The sequence below is a fragment of the Mauremys mutica genome, chromosome 4 (genome assembly GCF_020497125.1).
Source record: "Mauremys mutica isolate MM-2020 ecotype Southern chromosome 4, ASM2049712v1, whole genome shotgun sequence".
Classification (NCBI taxonomy): Eukaryota; Metazoa; Chordata; order Testudines; family Geoemydidae; genus Mauremys; species Mauremys mutica.
In genome coordinates, this window is record NC_059075.1 from 88,318,745 (window position 1) to 88,337,601 (window position 18,857).

Here is an 18,857-nt window from a genome sequence, read left to right on the forward strand (position 1 = left end):
CTTCAAGTTCCAAGCAACCTAGTGATACAGACCCCCTGGTCAGGGATTTTTGTTCCCTTCCCCCCAGAGTTCAGACTGTGATGGGATGAGGGTCTGTGCACATCCCCTCTTCATGGGTATAGGGGGAGCAGTCAACAGAGTCTTTTGTCCACTGATGTTCCACATTGGTTCGTCTGGTTTCTATGGGCCTTCTTTTGTTGGGCAGGAGATGACACCTCTTCTGGTAAACTAGTATTTCCCAGTTGGTAATGTTTCTCTGACTGAGAGCGTTTTCAGTTTCATAGCAACCACTTTTTATAGTTACAAAGAAAACACTTAAATATTACTTTATAATGCGGGCTACAGATATAATAAGTGAGTTTAATGCATGCAGCAACTCAGAAGCATTTTATAAAGTCTGAAACACCTCAATAAATCTAATACATATTTTAACAGTACTATCACACAGGTGAGTCAGATTGGTTTCCAGCTATGCATTTGTCAGTGTTCAGTGAGGCTTAGGAGCTGCTCGCATAACACACAGTGTCTCCCTAAATATAAGAATGCCCCTTGGCAGGAAAGGAGAGGAGGGGACAGGAATAGGAAGGAGGATAAGAGTTAAGAGAAGAGCAAAATAAGAGGGAGAAGGGCTGTCTTACATTTCCACATTTTTGTCCTAAATAATGGTCCAGATTCTGGCTGCACTTGCATGGGCTCGTACTAGAGGAGAGAGGGTGCAGGGGCAGCCAGAATTTAGATCAGGGGTCTCAAACACGCGGCCCATGGGGCTATTTCCTGCGGCCCGCCAAGCGGCCCGCACCCACCCCCCGGGCCTACCTCTAGGCCAGGGGTGGGCAAACTACAGCCGCAGGATTGCCCCCTCGAGCCCTGTGCTGCTCCCTGAAGCAGCTGGCATCACGTCCCGGAAGCCCAGGGAGCCGGGGGGGGGAGAAGCAGAGGGCTCCGTCCATGTGTTGCCCTAGCTTCCATTGGCTGGGAATGGGGAACCGCGGCCAATGAGAGCTTTGGGGGAGGTACCTGGAGGCGCAGCAAGCAGCGTGCGGAACCCTGCGTCCCTCTCCCCCAGGGGCCGCAGGGACATGGTTCCAGCTACTTCCTGGAGCGGAGCGGGGCTGAGGCCGGGGTCGGGGTCCGGCAGTCTACCCTGGCCCCGGTGTGTGCTGCTGCCACCCCAGAGCCCGAAGCTCTCATGCACCCTGCCCTGAGCCCCCTGCCTGCACCTCAACCCCCAGCTGCACTCCACACCCCAACACCGTGCCCTGAGCCCTCTGCTGCATCCCACACTCCTTCTGCACCCCAATCCCCTGCCTTGAGCCCCCTGCTGCACCCCACCCCCCTGCCCTGAGCCCCCCACCACATCCTACACACCTCCTGCACCCCAACTCCCTGCCCTGAGCCCCTTGCTGCATCCCACAACCCCACCCCCTGCCCTGAGCCCCCTGCTGCATCCCACACCCCTTCTGCACCCTGAGCCCTCTGCCTGCACCCCAACCTCCTGCTGCACCTCAACTCCCTGCCCTGAGCCCCCCGCCACATCCTACACACCTCCTGCACCCCAACTCCCTGCCCTGAGCCCCTTGCTGCACCCCACAACCCCACCCCCTGCCCTGAGCCCCCTGCTGCATCCCACACCCCTTCTGCACCCTGAGCCCCCTGCCTGCACCCCAACCTCCTGCTGCACCTCAACTCCCTGCCCTGAGCCCCTGCCACACCCTCATGCACTCTCTGGGGGCAGGGAGGGGGTGGAGTTGAGGTGGGCACTTCAGGGAAGAGGTTGGAATGGGGGCTGGGAAGGGTTGGGAAGAGGCGGGGCCTCATGGAAGGGGTGGAGTGGGGGCAGGGCCGGGGGTAGCAAGGAGCGGGTGTCAGTGATGCGGCCCTCGGGCCAATGAACTAGCCCTCATGTGGCCCTCATGGTCATTTGAGTTTGATACCTCTGATTTAGATTCTCACACTGCCTGACCCCGAGGCACAGGAGAGGCATAGTCAGCTGTGAAGCAAGACATCCCAAAAGCTAGTCTTGGGGAGGCATTGCCATGTTCTCATCTGTCTTCTGCACTGGCTGTCTGTCCAAGGTCAATGGAGGAGGGATTCTATGTTGCATTATTTTGGGGTCTGATTTTGCACGCACTGAAGGAAGTAGTACAACTTGCACTGACATTAATGGGTGCAAGACCATGGCTTTAAGTGCTGTAGTAATCACCATTTCTGAAAGTTCTCCTAAAGCCCTCCTGGAGGCTTGCTGTCTGTCTTTGTCCCCTGTAAGCAGAATGACTCCAGGAACTGCTGCTCAGAGTATCCCCCCACTACTTAGCTCTGTCTTTGAACGCCACAGTCTAGCCCAACATTTGCAGTATGTCTTACAGCGATCTTGAATTGAAAATAACTGTAGTCAAACTTTATAAAGTTTCCCATGATGAAAAGCTGACCGAGATATTATATCTCATGCAAAGCCTTGTCTCTTGTGATTTATGTATTTCTTCGTCACTTGTGAAAAATCCACCCTAATAAAACAGTACTATATAATTTGTATTTCTTTTCCAACTATAAATTTCTGTCTGGCTTTTTGTAAATCTTTTTTTTCTGAACTGGCATCGGAACATATTGTCTGAATGCAGAAAACATTCCTTCTCAGGGAAACCCGAAGAAAAGAAAGAACCCAATGAAGAGCCCAGGAGTGTTTTCTTCTAGTTACAGTCCATTAATGTACTTTTAATTCATTTTGAACGCAGCATTCCCCTGGGACCCATATATCTCTCCGTATTAGGAAGCTTATCTGTTCCTGAACTCTCCAACTCAAATAAATGTGGTTGCTTTAAGACTCAGTAAGGGTAAAGAAAACAATATTGTTAAACATGGAAATCAGCAACCATTACCGAGTTGCTGGCTCAGACTATAGGCTTAAGGCATCCTTAGAATATCCGTGTTAGATTTAGGAGCATTTAGGCAGCTGAAACTATATGAAAGCATATTAGCAAATAACCCTTAATTTTCAGGAGTACATAGCATTTGGCCATATTTGTCCCATTGGATGAGTAAAACCTATGTATCGCTTTGAAAAATTGGGAAGTTACGGGTTTACTTTCCTCTGAAATATGGAATAGCATAACACATAGATATGATTGTCCTGCTCTCCCTTGCTTAAGCAAAAACTTCCCCTTAGACTTCAGAGCTGCTGTGTGTGTGGCCCCACTACTGGGGTAATATCGATGACGGGTACATCCAAGTTCCATGGGCAGAGCAAAACAGTATCCCTCGCTCATGTTTTATAGCATGTATGTCATGTATAAATATGCAAGGACTGATTGTGTCTTTAAGACACAGCTCTGGGATGGACATGATGCGGAGTCTGACCAACCCAGTGGAGTTCCAGGCAAGCAAAGTGCCCAGGCACGGTAGCCCTCCGAGTGCAGGGAGAGAATGGCTGCTAAGCCAACGTTCTTCAGCATGTGCTATGCACCTTCCCACACCCTCCAATGTTGTTGATGCAAAGGGGGCAGCATGGCAATGGCTCATCCCTTCCTGAGCCCACTTTGAAGAGGCCAGTGCAGTAGCTACCCTCCCTCAACACAAGGATTGCATTGTGCTTGGCCTTGGACCAGAACAGAAGTGGAGATGTGCCTGTTTTCTATGTTTGTACTCTGGTGAGGTGATTTTCAGATTATAAAAAGTTTATTTATCTGAATCAAATAGAAATGCATGGAAAACAAACAGGGGTTTTTTTTTGGCGGGGGAGGCTTTGATTTGTTGTAGCGGGCCCTCTGTTTCTCTTTGGGGCGGGAGGGGTTAGGTTGGATCAGGGCTGCATTTAGTCTTAATCCTTCAGTGATGGAGTTGTAGTTCCAGAGTGATAATGACCGGAGATGTTCTGCAGAATGTTTATGGGAGCACTCTCAGAAGTGGCACGTACTCTGCCTTGAAAAAAACATTGCCCAGGCCCCCTCCAGACAGCTCACCTGATCATGTTACTCTTGGAGTGCACAGAGCTGCTGTCAACAGTAGTCTCCCACTCAGGAGCACATACTTTAGCATTCCGGCTGCCTTCTGCTTGGAGGCAGAGGGGAAACAACTCCCTGTGTTCTCTGCCCCCACTAATGCACCCAAAGGGGACAGCCACAATTTGGCTCTTTAATAAAAGCTCTTTGAGGCAAGGAGCATGTCTTTCTCTGTGTTTGTAAGATGCAGGGTACATTTATGGTGCTATATTAAAATATATATTTGTACATTTATTAGTTAAAATATAATATACCTACATTTTCTACAGTCTTGTGGCTAGAGAGGAATCCACCGTCTCCCCTTGGTGCACGGCCATTACCCTCACATATACTCCTCCACATAACTGGAAAGTGATTGAATGCACCAGGGTGGATGAAGCCTAGGGTTCGCAGAAATCGCATCTACAGCAATTTGGTGACAAATCAGAGGCTGGTTTAGTTTCTCCATTTAAAATCCAGGAAGTATTTAAAAATAAAGAGGGGGCAACAAAGAGAAAGGGAGAGTTTTGTATGTAAATAGGGATTCTGGTCCAAGCGGGTAACTTGGAAAACTACAGACGCTGTTGCTCTGCAGGGACAGTGATCACTATTAAAAGGTCATTATTTACCATCCATTACTACAGTGAATTATCTAGATACAGCAATTGGAACCTGAACCAAAGCTCACTGAAGTCAATAGGACTCCTTTTTTCCTCAGACTGTGAAGGAGGGATAAGTACAGTGCCTCAGATATTGTGGCATGGTAACGTGTTCATAAATAGTAGCCACTGTTTGTAGCTCTAAATGAGAAGTGATGGTTAAAAATCCAAACATTTCTAGCGGCTGATATCACCCCTTTTTCATTTAATTTCATGTCATTTAGCTACAGCTTTTTACCTACAGGATTTTTCCTAGTAAAAGTACTAAAAAATGAAGTTATAATAGGTAAAATTCCCTTGCTAAAAAAACATTGAAAACTTTTAAAAAGCAGGAATGCACAATATTAAAATAATGTTTAAAGGTGTTATCAGTACTTAATTACATTTCATAATTTTGTTTGTTCTCTATTGTTTGCAATATCTTCTCAGATGCTAGAAAATAACAATCCTTTTTAGGCAACAGTATATTGTTTATTTATTTTATTATAGGCCCAATGCGAACTAACATTTTTTAGAAATCATTTTTGATGACAGTGGCCAGAATGTAAATTCTTTTTCTTCACTGAATCATTGCTAAGTATTGGGTGTTCTCCATATTCTAATTATGTTAAGGTTACTTAATATCTTAGGCCTAAATTATCAAAATAACATCTGTGTGAAATAGTGTTAAATGTATTTGGGCATAAGCTTTTGTGGGCTAAAACCCACTTCATCAGATGCATAGAGTGGAAAATACAATAGGAAGCTGTCTGTAAGCGAGGACTGGCCTGTCTCCCAAGGTCTGTGAGTGTGAGGGATCATCCTTCAGGATAGGTTGTAGATCCTTGACGATGCCCTGGAGAGGTTTTAGTTGGGGGCTGAAGGTGACGGCTAGTGGCGTTCTGTTATTTTCTTTGTTGGGCCTATCCTATAATAGGTGACTTCTGGGTACTTCTGTCAATCTGTTTATTCACTTCAGCAGGTGGGTATTGTAGTTTTAACAACGCTTGATAGAGATCCTGTAGGTATCTGAGGGATTGGAGCAAATGCAGTTGTATCTTAGAGCTTGACTGGTTGATGGCGGGATGGAAATTGTTGAAATCCTGGTGGAATTCCTCAAGGGCTTCTTTCCCTTGGGTCCAGATGATGAAGATGTCATCAGTGTAGTGCAAGTAGAGTAGGGGCATTAGGGGACGAGAGCTGAGGAAGTGTTTTTCTAAGTCAGCCATAAAAATGTTGGCATACTATAGCTCCATATGGGTACCCATAGCAGTGCCACTGACTTGAAGGTATACATTGTCCCCAAATATAAAATAGTTTGGGGTGAGGATAAATTCATTAGAACTGGTAAGGCAACCCCATCTTTTCATGTACTATGTATATATATCTTGTATTTTCCATTCCATGCATCTGATGAAATGTGTTTTAGCCCACGAAAGCTTATGCCCAAATAAATTTGTTAATCTCTAAGGTGCCACAAGTACTGCTCATTGTTTTTATTACAGAAACTGAATATTGATAGTTTTCACTCTTCTAGTCCATATATTCAGAGAGAGAGAGGCACTTCTGCTTTATGTTTTGCAGTACAATATTCCTTTCAGATTATATATGGTTTAAAATGTCATTTGTTTGATGTATTTTACTTCTAGAAAACTGTTTATTTGTGATATGTACATACCAAAGGCTCCACGTGGTCCTGTCATGCAAATCTAATTGTAGGACTGGGACCATATTCAGAAATACACAAAATCAAAGCATTACGTTAAAATAGTTTAATATTGTGAATATGTCCTAACCTTGAACATGGAAATAACTACAGTGATACAAATAAGAAATAATAAAGATAATAACTAAAAGTTTGCTTCAATATTTTTTGTCTTACAGAATGTAAATATTGGGGCTCAGATCTGCAGCTCCCAAATATGTCTTTTGAAGAAGTCTTACACAGTGATGAAAGTGCGTACAAGTGGCTTTCCACCCTTAAAAAAGTAGGAATTGTGCTGTTAACAGGAGCTGCCACTAGACAGGGAGAGTTGGTTAAACTTGGCAAACGGATTGGTTTCCTGCGTCTCACATTTTATGGGTGAGCTAGTTTTTCAAATGTCCTAGTTCTGCCAGCAATGTAATCACCTTTGATATGTTATACTTCAAGATGTAGGACTCTTCGTGGGGATTAATTTATTGTAGCTGGATCAGAATTATTCTTGGCTTCACATTAGAAAATGTAATCATCCATAACACTCTGTGTATGTGGATTGCTTTGCCATGCCAGGCGGGATATAGGACAAATACCATGGTACCCAGGAGCAAACTATGATGACAACGGTGATTGTAATAAAAAAAGAAAAGAGAATTACAGAATTGAAAACAAATCAATCAACAAGATAGTGAGCCATGGATAGAGATGTGCCTGATCAAATGTCCCTGGATCCAAACACCTTAACTTTGGATCAGCATTTGCATTCAAACTTTGTGTGTCAAACCCGTTTCTAGTCATGGAAACAGAGGAGGTTGAAGTGAGATGATTGTCTTTCATATCAGTTTTATGTACCCACTTCACCACCTTTAAATGAAAGCTCTGATCAGAAGAGTCCATCAGCTCAGAATGTGCTGAAATGAGGGTTACACTGTAGATATTTAAAATACATTTTTCAAAGCTGACTAGGCCACAGTAATTCTAAACCCTTTCCATACCAGCATACACACCAGTTCTCCCCTCCCATCTAGCCAGGATCTCCCTCCCATTTAGCAATATAGGAAGAGTAGCATGACACCTGTTTGCAACCACACAATTGAGAACTCATGTACTAGATTCTAAAGGATATAGATGTCAGATAGACGCCACTCGTCACATCCCTGGTCTGTCCCCAATCACTTTTCCACAGTGGGCCATGCAGGACCAGTGCAGAGCCCAATTCCACTATGCATATCGGGTGCAGATCACCTTGTATGCCCATTTCAGAGCCGCCCTTTCTCAACAAAGCAGAAGCCCTGCACTGATGGCTTTCCACGGCTTTTTCCAAGTGTTTCACTTGCAGACTTTCTTCTTCTAAAGGTTAGGGTTCATTTCAAAGTGTCACAAACAGTAAGACACATAAGTATGTGCCGACCTTTAAGAAGTCCCATTGACTTCATGAATTAGGATCCTAAATCTCCAACTCCTTAATTATCTGCTAGAAGGGTGAACAATCATAGAATCGTAGGACTGGAGGGAGCCTTGAGAGGTCTTCTAGTGCAGTCCCCTGCTTTCAAGGCTCAACTAAGTATTATCTAGACCATCCCTGACAGGTGTTTGTCTAACCTGCTCTTTAAAATCTCTGCAACCTCCTTAGGCAATTTATTTCAGTGCTTAACCACTCTGACAGGAAGTTTTTCCTAATGTCCAACCTAAACTGCCCTTGTTGCTATTTAAACCCATTGCTTCTGGTCCTAGCCTCAGAAGTTAAAGAGAACATTTTTTCTCTGTCTTTCTTGTAACAACCTTCACAGGGGAGGGCTAGCTCAGTGGTTTGAGCATTGGCCTCCTAAACCCATGGTTGTGAGTTCAATCCTTGAGGGGGCCCTTTAGAGATCTCGGGCAAAAATATGTCTGGGGATTGGTCCTGCTTTAAGCAGGGGGTTGGACTAGATGACCTCCTGAGGTCTTTTACAACCCTGATAGTCTATGAAGATACTGAACAGACCCAGAAGTGATCCCTGCTAGACTCTACTTGAATGCTATTAGCTAATGTCTTGCTGAGCTCAACATTCTTGCTCTGTCACCCATCCATCTTGGAGAATAATTTTCAGAATTCTGATTTGCACATATTCTTCAATGACTTATGAAAAAAATCACAAACCCATAGCATTTAAATGTTACCATCTGTATTTCTGTCCTGTTTTGCCAATTGTATCTTATACGTTGGGGTCTGCATAGCCATTAAAACCAGGACATCCAGGGGCTCCTAGCCAGGCTTTTTTCCCTGATTCAGATGATACAAATTCCAGCTAAACATGTATTTTTATTTTAAGCACCTCAGTTCAAAAGTTAACAATATGGGTGCAACAGTGAATGTCGTCTTCTTTGTCTGAAAAGATTTAAAATAAATAGAAGACAAAATCCAAACCTTGGCTGGAAAGCCCACATTCCTTCCACATTAGAACAGAGAAGCAAAGATTTACTTCCCTCCTATAACGTTTTTGTATGAGGCCACATTCAAGTCATGTTGGCATATGCAGGGCTGGCAAGATTGATAGGCACAGCGCAGGGATAATGGGGAAAATATGTTTATCTGAAATGTTAATTTGGGAGGGAGGGAAGAGAAGAAAAGATCCTTTTTTTCTCATTATTTTGCTTATTGTTAATGAAGAGATGCAATGAAAGTCTCAGCCAAGTAAAGAAGTGCTTAAATAAGGCCAATGAGTCTTCATTTTATTAGGCTAAAATAGCTCAATCATTGACTGTCATAGAAAAATAAATTATTTGGGATGCTACCATCATTCAACTTTACTGAAAAAGTTCTGAAAGCCAGAAAACTAGCCTTCATGATCCTGTAGCTTATTTCTGGCACTGGACAAGTTCCTTCTGATTTAATTTCCATTCTGTCATTTTTTTATGTCCACTCAGCTACTGAGCTCCATTTCTGGGGCAAGTTCTGCTTTCAGCCACATGGATGCAACAGCTTTGAAATCAGCAGGGTGCATGAATGCAACAGGAAAGAATTTGACTCCCTATATAAAGCTCCAGTAACTGGGATAAATATACTAAATGTATTGTATTTGCCTTTTTAAAATTTTAAACCAACCTAAAGTGATTAACATTACAGTCTTTCTGAAGCAGGAACTAGATTTAAAATATATGGCCCATCCAAATTTCACTGTATTTCAAAAAGATGCCTGTGAGCCAAACAAGGCATCATTCTATTATGGATAGTCTGGCTGAGAAAACACTCTTATTACTTGGCCTTTGGCCCAATAAGAGCATATGAATTACTCCAGCCATCAGCACTTACTGGTGGTCAACCAGAAAAGAGTATTTTCTCGGAAACAGCTACTGGTCTCCTCTTACTGGATTTGCCAAAGGAAAATGTGTTAACAGGGATAAAACGGGAGCAAAATATCCAGATCTATATACTTACCTAAAGTTTTTATCCAATATGTTGGTCTCCTTCAAAAACTTGCCAATTTCCTTAGATAACTAAATAATGTGACTACAGTAGGCAACCACTGTAGATATGTAAAAAGATGTTATTTCCTCTATCAAATATAATATTTACAGTGGCCGAACTTAAAAAGTTTCTTTTATTTTGAAAGATTCCACCAGTTTGAGAGAGGTTCCTTGCACTTAAAATGGGGAATACTGCTGGAACAAGAAATCTCTGTCAAGCCAACAGAAACTTCTTAAGTGAACCGGCTGTGTGTGGAATGCTGAACATCGGTCTAGCTGAAAGTCAGACATAACATCTTTTTAAAGTGTTTTACCTATTGTTTCAATTAAAAAAAAAAGAATATTTTTAGTATCCTGTAATAGGATAGTAGCTACATTGAAGTTTTTTAAAAAAACCTTTACTGGGTGATTTTTGGATTTAAGGTAATGTGTTTTCAGCAGGAATTGTTTTTCTTTTTGCTCACCAGCCCAGTAGGAACAGTGGTTGAGATTTTCAAAGCTGACTAGGAGAGTGAACCTTGAATTATTTAATGGGAGTTGTGTAGCTGAATCCTTTGCTCAGCTTTGAAAACCTCACTCAGTGCTTCTAAATATTTTCTGCCCTTAAAAGCTTTTGTACTGGCAAATGTTTCTATTCTTGGCCATTCACAAGATATCAGACTTTAAAACAGGGGTTGGCAAACTACGGCCCACCAGCCATTTTAATCCAGCCCTCAAGCTCCCCCTGGGGAGTGGGGGCTGGGGCTTGCCCCGCTCTGGCGCTCCAGCCAGGGAGCAGAGTTGGGGGTCACTCCACATGGCTCCTGGAATCAGTGGCATGCCCCTCCCCCAGGCTCCTACGCAGCCAGGGGGCTCTGCTCTGCACGCTGCCCCTGCTCCAAGCGCCACCCCCGCATATCCCATTGACCAGAACCAATGGGAGCTGCAGGAGCGGTGCCTGCGGACAGGGCAGCCTCCATGTAGGAGCCGGAGAAGGGACATGCCGCTGGTTCTGGGAGCCATTTGAGGTAAGCGATGCCCAGAACCTGCACCCCATCAACCCCCCACACCCCAAACCCTGCAGCCCTGATCTCCCTCCCACACTCTGAACCCCTCAATCCCAGCCTGGAGCACCCTCCTGCACCCCAAACCTCTCATCCCCAGCCCCACACCAGAACCCACACCCCCAGCCGGAGTCTGCACCCCTTCCTGCACCCCACCCCAGCCCTGATCCCCCTCCCACCCTCCAAACCCCTCAGTCCCAGCCCGGAGCACCCTCCTACACCTCAAACTTTTCATCCCCAGAGCCCGCATCCCAAACCGGAGTCCTCATCCCCCCACCTTCAGTCCGGAGCCCCCTCCCACATCCTGAACTCCTCATTTCTGGCCCCACCCTGGATCCCTCATCCCCTCCCACACCCCAGCCCCAATTTTGTGAGTATTCAAGGCCCGTCATACAATTTCTATTCGCAGATGTGGCCCTTGGGCCAAAAAGTTTGCCCACCCCTGCTTTAAAATCACATCATTCCGATTACTGTATTGCTTTCCATTCCATTTCAGTTCTGACATGATTTTAGCAGCAGATACTTTAGGAACTACAAGAGTTACAATTTATCCCTAAATCTCTATTAGTAAGCCATAGCCCTACTTTAGAGTCAGAGTGGAGCTGCTGCCCTCCCAACAGGATGCTTTAAAAAGGGTGACGGACATACTCTGCTCCATACCCAGACAGCTCTACCAGAGCTTTCTTGGCACTTAGCAATGAATAAAGCAAGCCCCAGATGTTGGCTCAAAAGCATACTTACTGTATTAATACTCAAGGAAAAATTGTCTACGTCTATTATGGATTTTCAGGTCAGCTTCAGTAAAGTAACAGGTTAGTGCTTTCAGGAGCTAATCTTATCCACTATACTGGGCTAAGAACTAGATTTGGAAACAGTTAATGGATTCATAGATTTTTAAGGCCAGAAGGGACAATTGGGTATTTTTGTGTAACGTCCTGTATATCATACCAGTTCCCCCTGTATTGAGCTGACTAAATCATACCTTCCAGAAAGGCATCCATTCTTGGGGCTGGTCTACACTGGGAGCTTATATCACAATAGATACGTTGCTCAAGAGTGTGAAAAATCCACATCCCTGAGCAACGTAGTTATGCTGACCTAACCCCCAGTGTGTAGACAGCAGTTGGTCAACAGAAAAATTCTTCCATTAATCTAGTTAACGCTTCTCAGGGAAGTGGATTGCCTACGCCTCCCATTAGCATAGGTAGTGTTTACACTGAAGCACTGCAGTTGCAGCAGTGCAGCTCTATCACTGTAATGTTTTCAAGTGTAGACAAGCTCTTGATCTGAAGACAAGAGATGGAAAATCCACTTCTTTCCTTAGTGGTTTGTTCCAATGGTTAATCATCTTTACTGTTCAAAACTTGTGCCTTGTTTTTAATTTGAATTTGTCTGGCTTCAGTTTCCTGCCATTGCTTCATATTATACATTTTTCTGCTAGATTAAAGAGCCTTTTAATCTTGGTATTTTCTCCCTGTGAAGGTACTTGTAGAATGTAATCAAGTCACCTCTCAATCTTCTTTTTGACAAAATAAACAGATTAACGTCTTGAAGTTCAGAACATAAGAACGGCCATACTGCATTAGTGGTCGGTGCCAGATGCTTCACAGGGAGGGAACAGAACAGGGCCATTTATCGAGTGATCATTCCCTACCATCCAGTCCCAGCTTCTAGCAGTAGGAGGTTTAGGGAAACCCAGAGCATGTGATTGCATTCCTGAGTGTCTTGGCTAATAGCCATTGGTGGACCTATCCTCCAGGAACTCATCTAATTCTTTTTGAACCCTGTTATATTTTTGGCCTTTACAACATCCCCTGGTAACGAGTTCCCCAGGTTGACCATGAGTTTTGTGAAGAAGTACTTTCTTATGTTTGTTTTAAACCTGCCACCTATTAATTTCATTGGGTGACCTCTGGTTCTTGTGGTATGTGAAGGGGTAAATAACACTTTCTTATTCACTTTTTCCTCGCCATTCATGGTTTTGTAGATCTCTATTGTATCCCCTTCAATCTCTTTTCCAATCAGAACAGTCCCAGTCTTTTTATTCTTTCCTCATATGGAAGTTGTTCCATTCCCCTAATCATTTTTGTTGCTCTTCTCTCTACTTTTTCCAATTCTAATATCTCTTTTTTGAGATGGGGCAACCAGAACTGTACACAGTATTCCAGATATGTGCATATCATGGATTTCTATAGTGACATTATATTTCCTGTCTTCTTATATATCCCTTTCCTATTGATTCCTAACTTTCTCTTAGCTTTTTTGACTGCTGCTGCACATTAAGCAAATATTTTCAGAGACCTATCCAAGATGACTCCAAAATTTCTTTCTTGAGCAGTAACAGCTAATTTAGAGCCCATCATTTTGTATGGATAGTTGGGATTATGTTTTCCAATGTGAATTATTTTCATTTATCAACATTGAATTTCATCTGCCATTTTGTTTCCCAGTCACCCAGTTTTTGAGATTCCCTTTGCAACTCTTTGTAGTCAGCTTTGGACTTACCTATCTTGAATAATTTTGTGTTGTCAGCAAACTTTGCCACCTTATTTTTTACCCCTTTTTCCAGATCATTTATGATTATGTTGAACAGCACTAGTCCTAGTACAGGTCTTTAAAGGACTCTGCTCTTTATCGCCTTCTATTGTGAAAACTGGCCATTTATTCCTACCCTTTGTTTCCTATCTTTTAACCACTTACTGATCCATGAGAGGACCTTCCCTCTTATCCCATGAATCCTTACTTTGTCTGAAAAGCCTTTGGTGAGGGACCTTCCAAAGGCTTTCTGAAAGTCTAAATACTTTATATCCACTGGATCACCCTTGTCCATGTGTTTATTGACATCCTCAAAGAATTCTAATAAATCGATGAGGCACAATTTCTCTTTACAAACGCCGTGTTGACTTTTCCCCAACATACTGTGTTCATCTATGTGTCTGATAATTCTGTTCTTTACTATAGTTTCAACCATTTTGCCTCCTACTGAAATGAGGCTTACTGGCCTGTAATTACCAAGATCACTTCTGGAGTCTTTTTTAAAAATTGGCATCACATTAGCTATCCTCCAGTCATCTGGTACAGATGCCTATTTAAGTGATAGGTTACGTACAACAGTGAATAGTTATGCAATTTTATATTTGAGCTCCTTCAAAACTCTTGGGTGAATACCATCTGGTCTGGTCCTGGTGACTTATTACTGTTTGATTAATTGATTTTTTCCAAAAGCTTCTCTCTTGATGCCTCAATCTGGGACAGTTCCTCAGATTTGTCAGCTAAAAGGAATGGCTCAGGTATAGGAATCTTGCTCATATCCCCTGCAGTGAACACCGAGGCAAAATATTCATTTATCTTCTCTGCAATGGCTTTCTCTTTCTTAAGTGCTCCTTTAACATTTTGATCATCCAGTGGCCCCAGTGATTGTTTGGCAATCTTCCTGTTTCTGATGTACTTAGAAAAAATTTTGTTGTTAGTTTCTGTCTTTTGCTAGTTGCACTTCAAATTCTTCTTTGACCTACATAAATATATTTTTATATGTGACTTGCCAGAAAATAGGTTCCTTTCTATTTTCCTCACTAGAATTTGATTTCCAATTTTTAAAGGATGTCTTTGTGTCTCTAAACACCTCTTTTATGCCATTGTTTAGCCATGTTGGCATTGTTGGCAGGGAGGAGGACACCCTGACATTAGCCCTCTTTTTTCCCCCCTGTCTTCACAGCAAGCAGGAGACTCCCGGGAGCAGCTCCAAGGCAGAGGGCAGGAGCAGCACATGGCAGTGGGGGGAGGGATAGCTGAACTGCCGGCAGCTGATAACCTGCTGGGCGGCTGCCGGGCAGGGAACTTTGGAGAGCAGGGAGCTGATGAGGGGCTGCCGGTCCACCCTGGTTCCAAGCCCCCTCCAGCTAGCTCCAACGGGCTGCTCTTCCTGCAAGCAGTGGACAAACCAGGCGGCTGCCAAACAACGTTATAAGGGAGCATTGCACAACTTTAAACAAGCATGTTCCCTAATTGATCAGCAACGTAACAATGAAACAACATTAACCATGATAACATTAAGTGAGGAGTTACTGTAATTAACATTTCAGGGAAAGCTCTTGGCTATGATGTCATATTATGAATGAAAGGGAAAAGGTTTGTAAGTTGCCTCACTTCTCCAAAACTCATTTTGTTAGCCAGGATATAGAAAGACGATTTCAACTGTGCCACATTTCCAACTTGACCAGTAGCTCAACGTTTAAAAGAAAGTACAGGAATTTTTTTATTGTTTAAAACCTTAGTCAAAGCATTTGCAAATTGGCATGTTCACTATAGAATATTTGCTACATAAATGAAAATGTAAAGTTGGTGTAGAACTTAGCATCTCAGAGTGAAATGTCATGAGTGTTCTAGTTGTGAAAGGCAAATTTTAAATCACAAGACTAGCTTTTCAGAGTATTTGGCCTTTGGATGCAAATAAAAACAAATCGGTAACACGATGGAATCAACAGCCTGTGTACAGAAGGACACTGAGAAATATTTTACTGTCTAGTGCCAAAGGAGAGCAGCTTATTATAAAAGGGAAGATATGCATAGAAGGGTATATACACTAATATAGCTGTGAGCGCTTGTGGAAAAAAATCTGTTGAGCAGACATTCATTTTTTGAAACAGATTGCCAAACTTGCAAGCATAGAAACTAATAATATACACTACAGACAGCTTGTTAAGATAAATAGATTGAGCTTCTTTAGACTATTACTATAAGCCAAGTTTCCCAATCCATTAATCATTCTCCTGGCTCTTCTCTGAACCCTCTTTCTGAACATGGCCTAAGAGTTCAAAGCCAGAAACCCTTTGGGCTGAGCCTTGGGCAAGTGTACTCATCCTCTCTAAATCTCTGGTTTCCCATCTCCAAATCAGAGATAATAATAGAGTAGTTAACTATCTTACAGAGATGTGAGAACTCATTTGTTAATATTGTCCAGTGCTCTGAAAATGTAAAACGTTAATACGTACTAAATGTTACTATTATGAAAATAAGGAATAAATTTCCAAAGTTTTACAGTTTAATTGCACCTGCAAAGAATGTGCACACAAAGAGGTAGTTACCTGCATACATGAAGTCTGATGCAAACCACACTGACATCATTAGAAAGACCTGTTGATTTCACTTGGCTTTGGGTCAGGTAATGGTTACCATTTTCTGCATACATGTTCATAGTTTGCAGACATAGTGGAGCCACTGTGTTTTGAACATTTAACCCTGTATGAATACGTTCTTTTGTTTTGTTTAGGAGAGACTTGAGCCTCAGAGACTGAAAACAGAAATTTAGGCAGATGGTGGCTGAACCTCACTTCCTCTCTCAACTGATACTCTTCATTTCTGATGATCGAGTAGCTGCACTCTCTCACTCTCACCCACACACACATATTATATTCAAGGTGACACCATCTTCTTGAGTGTCATTCAGCTGCCCTCAAGTTGTAGTTAGCTATTAGTGGTTTCATCCCTAACTGAATGTCCAGTAATTTTGAGGGTGTAACTAGCCAGATCTTTACAAAAGAGGTTTTGCTAATGGATTGTGTCATAAATCATGGATGAAATCCACCCTGCACAGAGAAGGGCCAGCACAAAGCTTATGCACCACTTAAATCCCACTAAAACCCTCAACTTAATGTTTAAGTGAGACTTAAGAGGCTCATAAGCTTTTTATTTGGCACTGGTGTAACTGCTGCTGGAATACTGTCCAATTCTGGTATCCACAGTTCAAAAAGGTTGATAAACGAGAGGGTTCAGAGAAGAGCCACCAGAATGATTAAAGGATTAGAAAACGTGCCTTGTAGTGATAGACCAAAGAAGCTCAATCTATTTAGCTTAACAAAGAGAAGGTTAAGGGATGACTTGATCACAGTCTATAACAGTGATGGGCAACCTGTCCACAGGCCGCTTGTGGCCTGTCAGGGTAATAAGCTGGCAGGCCGCAAGACAGTTTGTTTACATTGATCGTCCACAGGCACGGCCGCTTCCTGCAGCTCCCATTGGCCGGGAGTGGCAAACCGTGGCCACTGGGAGCGGTGGGCGGCTGTGCCTGTGGATGGTCAATGTAAAAAAACTGTCTCTTGGCCCACCAGCAGATTACTCTGACGGGCCATGTTCGGCCCACCACTGGTCTATATATACCTACATGGGAACAAATATTTGTTAATGGACTCTACAATCTAGCAGAGAAAGGTATAACATGATCCAATATATGGAGGTTGAAGCTAGACAAATTCAGACTGGAAATAAGGTGTAATTCTTTTAACAGTGAGCATAATTAACCATTGGAAGAATTTACCCAGGGGTCCTGGTGAATTGTCCATCACTGGCAATTTTTAAATCAAGATTGGATGGTTTTCTAAAAGATCTTCTCTAGTTCATAAGGAGTTATTTTGTGGAAGTTTTATGGCCTGTGTTATACAGAAGGTCAAACTAGATAATCACAATGATCCCTACTGGCCTTGGAATCTATGAATATATGCATAGGTCTTGCACTGGCCCTCTGCACAGAGGCAAAATTCACCCTAAATTACTTTATGGTTTTAAGAAATTATCATCGTCATTTGTAAAATCTGAAAAATAGCTTTAAGTGTTCTAATACGGGTTTGTATGAAGTAAATGCATAGTAAATATTTAAGGAAATAGGTTAATGCATATGAATGCAGTTCTTTGAATGATTACTCATGTGTATTCCACAATAGGTGTGCGTGCCACCGGTGCCAGAAGTTTTTCCCCAGCAGTACCCGTAGGGGAGCACCCCAGTGACTCCTGGAGTGGCACCTCCATGGTGCAGTATAAGGGGCACTGTGTGCTTCCCCCACCCTCAGTTTCTTCTTGCCACCAGTGAAGGTGCTTTGGGACTGCTCTGCTCCAGCTTTGCTGTAGCTCATCCCCAAAAGTGCTTGTTTGTTCAGGGTATGTTACCTGTAGTTAGTTAGTTGTTTAGTTTAGTTAGAGCACCCGGGCCGAGGCATGACCCACACCCCGGGGTTTAAGTTCTGTGACACTTGTAGGCGATCGATGCCACTGAGTGATCCACACGTGGACTGTCTGCGCTGTTTGGGGGAAATCCATCTCAGCGATCACTGCAAGATTTGCAAGTCATTTAAGCCTCGGACCAAAAGAGAAAAGGACATTTGGCTCCAGCCTATTCTGATGGAGCCGGCACTGACCCTGGCTCTGGTGCGCCACTCTGAGTCGGCACCAGGGTGTCAGTGCACGGCGACCCTTCGGGGCCATCAGCTAGTCGGCACCGCTCCCCGTCCACGGGGCAAGCCAAGAAGGCTAAAAAGAGGCCGCCTTTGCCACGGCACTGGAGTTAACCCGGGACCGAGGCTAGACTCATGTTGGGCAGTCCTTGATCCCCACCGGCCTCTATGCCGCCAACTCAAGTCAAGCGGAGTAGCACGGCCAATTCGGAGCAGGCCTCTCCAGATGTTCGGCTGTCCTGCACGCCAGAGGCCCTGCAGGCGGCCTGGGATGTTATGTCCAGGCTGGTACCAGGAGCACCGCCAATGTTGGCCCCGTGCTCCAGATGTAAGCCGCCACTGGGATTTCTGCACTCGCCCACGGCTTGGTACCGGTCTTGGTCGAGGGAACATTCTCGACACCGTTCGCCGCCCAGCGACCGTTCAAGGCAAAGTCCACGTGGATGGCCCTCGACACCCACCAGACTGTCTGGTTGGGTTCCGTCCGACCGAGACTCTCGGCACCGCTTAGCCTCGAGAAGCGAACACTGACAGGACCAAGGCAGATGTCACCAAAGATCCTCGTCTCAGAGGGGTTATCACAGCTGGTCACGGCACAGACGTCGACGTTGTACCCGTTCGGCGTCCCACTCCAGGACCCCGCCACTGCTCCGCCTCTGCAGCCCTGGGCGTCAATCGCTGGCGTCTCACCATCACAGGTGAGATCGCCCGTCAGAGCCGATTATGGAGCAGCTGTTACCGACAGTACCGGTTCTCCATGTCGGGATCGCGGTCCAGTGGTTGGCATCACTCCCAGCACCACCGCTCCTCCCACTCCGGACAGCGGCAGGTCA

The 18,857-nt window shown here is 44.1% G+C and overlaps 1 protein-coding gene across 4 annotated transcripts in view; it reads left to right on the plus strand.

The window, feature by feature from the left end:
* The window catches only part of BBOX1 (gamma-butyrobetaine hydroxylase 1), a 101,125-nt gene that overhangs the window by 62,429 nt on the left and 19,839 nt on the right, over nt 1–18,857 (plus strand). For all 4 annotated transcript variants that reach the window (XM_045015850.1, XM_045015853.1, XM_045015849.1 and 1 more), the window contains exon 4: nt 6,497–6,695. In XM_045015850.1, coding sequence (XP_044871785.1) covers nt 6,497–6,695 — 199 coding nt within the window. The remainder of the gene's footprint in view (nt 1–6,496; nt 6,696–18,857) is intronic.